At 44.3% G+C, this 5933-nt stretch overlaps 1 protein-coding gene across 1 annotated transcript in view; it reads right to left on the bottom strand.

Moving 5' to 3' along the window:
* The window catches only part of tnk1 (tyrosine kinase, non-receptor, 1), a 13404-nt gene extending 8105 nt beyond the window's left edge, over positions 1-5299 (bottom strand). The window contains exons 1-8 of the mRNA XM_015029669.1: positions 4819-5299; positions 3304-3374; positions 3026-3193; positions 2783-2935; positions 2415-2692; positions 1400-1526; positions 1080-1226; positions 867-962 (exon numbers count right to left, since the gene is read on the bottom strand). Of these exons, the coding sequence (XP_014885155.1) occupies positions 867-962; positions 1080-1226; positions 1400-1526; positions 2415-2692; positions 2783-2935; positions 3026-3193; positions 3304-3374; positions 4819-4981 (1203 nt within the window). The 5' untranslated portion in view covers positions 4982-5299. The remainder of the gene's footprint in view (positions 1-866; positions 963-1079; positions 1227-1399; positions 1527-2414; positions 2693-2782; positions 2936-3025; positions 3194-3303; positions 3375-4818) is intronic.
* Positions 5300-5933: the final 634 nt, after the last annotated feature.

The following is a 5933-nucleotide window of genomic DNA, read 5'->3' as shown; positions in this document are numbered from 1 at the left end:
TAAAAAAAAAAAAAACTAACAAAATTCAAAATTATTGAGTAGGTCTGGATAAGAACAGCAAAAAGGAATGCGGGCTTTAATATACCGCTGTCTAAAAATCTAAATTTATGGAAAATGAGAGGCTTTTATACGGGTTTCCACTCAGACATTGACGTTCATTGACGTTTGTGCATCAAACTGGAGCTCTGATGCTTTAACCGGGTTTAGTTTTAGAGGTTTCCAGAGAGAATCAAGCTAACTTAGATCCCTCCTTATTGTTTTCACTGTTATCTTAATTCGACAGCATCCAATGATTCATAAGTCCACTGGAGCCTCTCCTGTTTTTCCAACAGTTTCTTTTTTTGATCTATGTGATGTTTGTACATAAAGTTTTTTTTAAAGAAGTTTTTTGTGCGAGCCTGCACCCGATGATGCTGTTGCACCTTAATTTGCCCCTCTGCAAAACAATAACTATCCAGTTTCTTTTCTATCCTTCTACAAATAAGCTGAGACAAAACTAAATTGCAGGTTTTACAGTAACTTGCACTGGTTAAGCTTAATTGAAAACATGAATGCCGTGGCTAAATTAGTCTTAATTAAATTAGTATTAAACATCGCAAAAGAAGAAGGGGAAAAAAAAGATGACGGCAAAACAAAAGACCAACAAAAACAAATAAAGCGCCATACTACAGATTCACCACGGCATATAAAAGCTCCGCCGCAGGGAAGCTGCTCGACTCGTTCAACAAACAAAGCTGAATGCATTCGAGGAGTCTGAGATTACCGCTGGAATGCACTTCAGAGAGAAAGCGGAATCAAATCCCCCGTTTTAAACAACAAGGCTTTTTCTTTTTCTCTAATCCCACTCTTCCTCCCGTTCTCACTCACCCGTGGTCTATGACCGTCACAGTGTCGTTCGGAGCGAGAGAAAGTTTTCTGGGCTCTGAAAATTCTGTCGTTGCTTGGAACTGTGCCGGCTTAGCCTGGAAAAAAAAAAAAAAACATTACACGTGACGTTCGAGTGTGACCAAAGCAGCATTTCAAGATGCTGACTGGGTTATCTGGTGAAAAGAGACGCGAGTTCGTCGCTGAGGACCGACCTCTGCCAGCATTTTAATGAGATCGGCAAAGCTGGGCCTGTCGGCGGGGTTGACGGCCCAACACTTCCTCATGACGACGTACAGCTCCTGAGGACAGTCTGGCGGCTTCTCCAGTCGCTCACCTTCCTGCTCCACTCGCAACAATATCTGGACCAAAAGAGAGGAGTTAGTCTGCTGCGATACCACGGCACTGAGTCAGAGAGGCGACAAGCGGCGCGCGAAGGGTGGAGGCGCATTCCAAACGTGTCAGCCAGCGAACACGTTTGCCGGCTCTACGAAAACAACAAAACAACACCTTGGATGGTGCTGCAAGCCCGTACCTGTCTGCCTGAGAGACCAAACCAAGGCTCTTCGCAGTAGGTGAACATTTCCCACATGGTGACACCAAACATCCAGACGTCAGAGGCATGGGAAAAGGAGCCGATTCGGAGACTTTCGGGGGCACACCTAGAGAAAAGGGTTGTTGCGGTTGTCATTACACGCACAGTGACTGATTTTAAACGTCCGTTTCTGTTGTTTTAGCAGGTTGTGGCTTACAGCTAAACAACGTCCTAATTGGCTGCCTTACAGCAATTTACGTCCAAAGTCACCACATTGAAAACTGTATGTACATGCACTGTTTGTTCGCTGGTTCATTTGGACTCCCATCAGCCCTTGCCGTAACCATGGCTACGCTTCCGGTACAGGACAGGCACTCGGTGGCTCTCCAGGTTGCTGGCCTTGTTGATAGCACAGATTCTCTGTGTTCTCCAGGTCAGTTTGCTGATTTTTTTTTATTTTTCTAATAGAGACATGTTGGTGCCTCTAACAGTGTGAGCAGACGCCCAGCCCAGCTGGAAAACGAAATCAGCATCTACAAAGTCAGCTAATACGTCAGTGACTGTGAGAGCGTCACGTTAAAGTAGCTTGGAGTTTGTTAGGGGCCCAAGCAAGGTTGGCAGCATCAACGAACTCACTCACTGTCTGGTTACCTGGCAACAACTCGCTCACTCTTTGGTTACTTAGCAACAACCTGTTGCGTAACTTGCACGGCAGAAGTTTAAGGTTTCACCATTGCGCCTCATAACTTCTTAATAAAAATAAAAATGAGTGGAGCGGCTCGAGAGGAAAATGTGAATAAAACAGGAAATGTCATGTCACTCGTTTGGCTGTATCTCAGATGTTTAAAACAAACAAAAAAACAACTAATGAATAATTATCAATATTGACTGCTTGTAATCATCTGCAATTGTGCAGGTTGCTTATATACTTTATAAACACTCAACTTTCCTTTGCTTTCATAAGCTTGATTTCAGCAGTTTGGACGTCAAAAGTCAAAGCGTCCGGTCGACTAACCATGCAAACGGGATCCTCCTGTGTGCTCCCATGATGTAATGGTTCGTCTCCTGACTCAGGCCTCGCATCAGACCGAAATCTCCGATCTTCACCGCCTCCTTGGAGGACAGCAGCACGTTTCTGGCAGCCAAGTCCCTGTGGATGAATCTCCGGGTCTCCAGGTAGTCCATACCTGCCGCAATCTGGGTGGCAAAGAGCCAGAGGCGCAGCAGCGGGTACTCGAACTGCCGCGCCCGCAGGGTGTCGTATAATGAGCCCAGAAAGGCCAGCTCTGTTACCTAAGCATGGGAAAACAAAAAACAGGACAGTGTGAATCACGGCTCTGGAAAACAGGTGGGAATTTTCCGAAATCTGAACTGTCAGCTCACCATCTTGAGGGGCTGCGTGAGGACCACGCCGTAGAGCCGGATGATGTTGGGGTGGTCCAGGGACTGCATGGTGGTGACTTCCTGCAGGAAGTCTGTGAGTGTGTCGGCCTGCGTGGACCTGCTGCTCCTCAGCGATTTGACAGCCACAGGGAGCTGAGGATTCATGAAATACACACAGGTCACACGCAACATCACGCTACCCACTAACGTTCACACGATCAGATCTCCTCCGTGGTCTCTTACCACTCTGCCTGCCGGTGTGTGCCACTCTCCCCTCTTCACCACCCCAAAGGACCCCGAGCCCAACTTCTCTCCCAGAACCAGCTCACTGTCCTGGATCAGACGAGGCGCAGTCCTCTCCTGCGGCTGAACTGGGCCGGACTGTTCCCCTCCGTCTCGACTGTTGAACATCTGTGTGAATCAACGCGGCCATTTAGAAACTCCCCACCACAGTTCGAACGTGAGCAACACTTTGAAATACTAATAATAAAACAAAAGTCCTGCAAAGATTGCTAACAGACCCTGGGAATCCATCCCCGTGAGCGTGAAGCCGTCTTGTAGCGTTTCAGGGCTTCCCATAATCGCCTTTGTGCTGCAAAACAACACAGATAAGGCTGTCAGTGTTGCTAGGTGTGTGGTTGCAGTTCATCTTTGACTCTTTTAGCTTGAGCTCGGTATTTTTGGAAGAGGGACAACATGTTCTGGGGATCACAGTGGCGCCGTACATCTGGGAGCAGACCAACATGAAGACACATCTCCCCTACTGATCAGCATAGGGGCAAAGGTCAGCAGCTTTATCCATAAAAGAAGAGCTATCTGTAAGCTTTCAGCTTCATTCAGCTGTGTTTGTAGTGCTGAGGTTTCATCAGGACAGCCACACTGCCTGCTTGTTGTTAGGAATCTGGAGTACATGAGAAAGTATTTGAAAAAAACAAACAAAAAAAAATTATATAAGCAAAAAAACGAAACCATCTAAGTAGAAAAATATTACATTAAGTATGCATTGTTTCCTTTGGTGTATTATAAGCCTGGCGGGCCACCAGGGTTTTACTTGTTTCCCCACCAGACTTAGCATTGTTAATTTAATTTAATTTTAATTATTGCCTTTTTATTTTTAAAAGACTTTATAGCTTGTGTTCAGGCACTGATCTTCTAGTCTTCCAATAACGTATAACTATCAAGTGATATTTTCAAATTTAATGTCAACTTTAAACATTTTTCAACACAAAAACACAGCGAGCGACTGGATGAATGACTGCTGAGCGCCCCAAGCACCAGGGTTAGCAAGTTTCCTGGGGGAAACCCTGGATATGTAACGTTTCACGGCTTTATAATACAATAGAAAAAAACCTCATAAATATTGATATACACACAAACAAGTGGGTGAATAACTCTCAGTTGATAACAGGCTTATGCCAGTGTGAGATTCATATTTTATGACAACTAAACTAAAATTTAAAACAAGATACATAACATGATCCATGTATATTTATTTCAAAAACATGAGAAGCAATCGTTAACATTGTTGCAACAATAATTTAAGGTCATGATAATTAGCAGGGAGGTTTTGATGTTATTTCAGGCATCAATTCAGAGTCTTTAAAAAAAAAAATCTGTATATTTGTTTGCTGAAGGTGTGCCCCCTCTTAGCCCTGGGCTACTGCTAATCTGACTGGTTTCAAACATTAACATCGCAAATGATGCATAGTTCTCATGCAACATGCTTTGCACTAAACAAGGGAACAGCATGTTGCAGCATTAACTATAAATGTACAACTTTTTGAAGTTTTAAAGTGTTTTATGGACGATATGAACTCAGCTACATCTGAAAATACATCGTTTGCCACACACAATGCCACAGTAGCCATTAAATAAATACTGCCATGTGACAAATATATAGAGGGTAATCAAAATGCACTTTAGTACAATGAGTATTTCAAACTCTCGTTTCTGCAGGTTCTCGAGGAAAGCAAGACATTTTTAGTCATCCTTAAAGACCACGAGTTTCCACCCGGCGTGAAAGCTGAAAGCCCCACCTGGCTTGCTGATTCCGATGTACTCCAGGTCGGACTCCTTGACATAGTTGAAGTGCTCCACGCGGGTAATGTTGAGGCCGTCTCGGACGCGGACGTAGAACTTCTCCAGCTGGACTTCAGCCAGCAGCTGGTGCAGCCACTGAGTGTCCTGGTCCATCAGCATGTCCTGGCCCACACAAGCCTGCAGGCAGGAAGACAGAGGCGTGTAAAAACACTCAAATATTCACACTTCTGGTCATGCGGCTTCTTCCACTGAATCTTCTGCATCACGACCAAAAGCAACTGATTAGAAACCGCGTTTTGTGTCAGCGATTCTCCTCGAAAATCGACCCGGTTTGATTAAACTTCCCCCGAGGTCTCGCTTCGTAACGTTGCCGTGGAAACCTAACAAAAAGCCCTTCATGTGGGGGGAGTAATTTTCAGCTTCAGTCTGAGTACAAAGTCCAAACAGTTTGTCTGGAAGCATAAGAGTGTAACAGTGCACCCTAATAAATGAGAACATGGATTAAACGTGAATTTATTCAATTAATTCCAATGTTATTTTTCCTGTTAATTCTGATTATTCTGCCCAACAGCTAAAGAAAATGTGAAATTCTATTACTTGTAAAGTTTAAATATCACATAAAAACAATCAAAGCAAATTTTTCTAAATGTTGGCTTAATTAAAAGTCTGTCCATGTGCCGTGCGGTGTGTGTACAATCAGTATTTGGTAAAGACCCCTGTGCATGAATTACTGCATCAATGTGGCGCAGAATGGAGGCGAGTTGTCATGGTTGGTTCTGGTGTTTCTCATCTTCCTCTTGACAATATCTGAGAGATTTATTATGGGGTTCAGGTCAGTTTTGTGGGCCATCGGTCCCAGATACGCCATGGTCATTAAACCAGGTGTTGATGTTTTTGGCAGTGATGGTCTTGATAGCCAACACAGCATCACAAATCCCCACTGACAAGACCCTCACACAACTATTTACTTTAATCCAGAAACAATGATTTTAAGCCACTCAGTAACAGCCAAGCACCTTTTCTCCCCCCCTTCGCCAAAGACGCTTCTGATGGTTCCTCTGGTTTGGGAGCAGAGAAAACCACGTCGCCCATGTTGTGAATGTTTCGGTCT

Source organism: Poecilia latipinna, unplaced genomic scaffold (genome assembly GCF_001443285.1).
Source record: "Poecilia latipinna isolate Pla-1442-1.1 unplaced genomic scaffold, P_latipinna-1.0 Scaffold160, whole genome shotgun sequence".
In the NCBI taxonomy this organism is placed as follows: domain Eukaryota; kingdom Metazoa; phylum Chordata; class Actinopteri; order Cyprinodontiformes; family Poeciliidae; genus Poecilia; species Poecilia latipinna.
The sequence above is the reverse complement of the archived record's forward strand: the minus strand, read 5'-3'. Positions and strand labels throughout refer to the sequence as shown.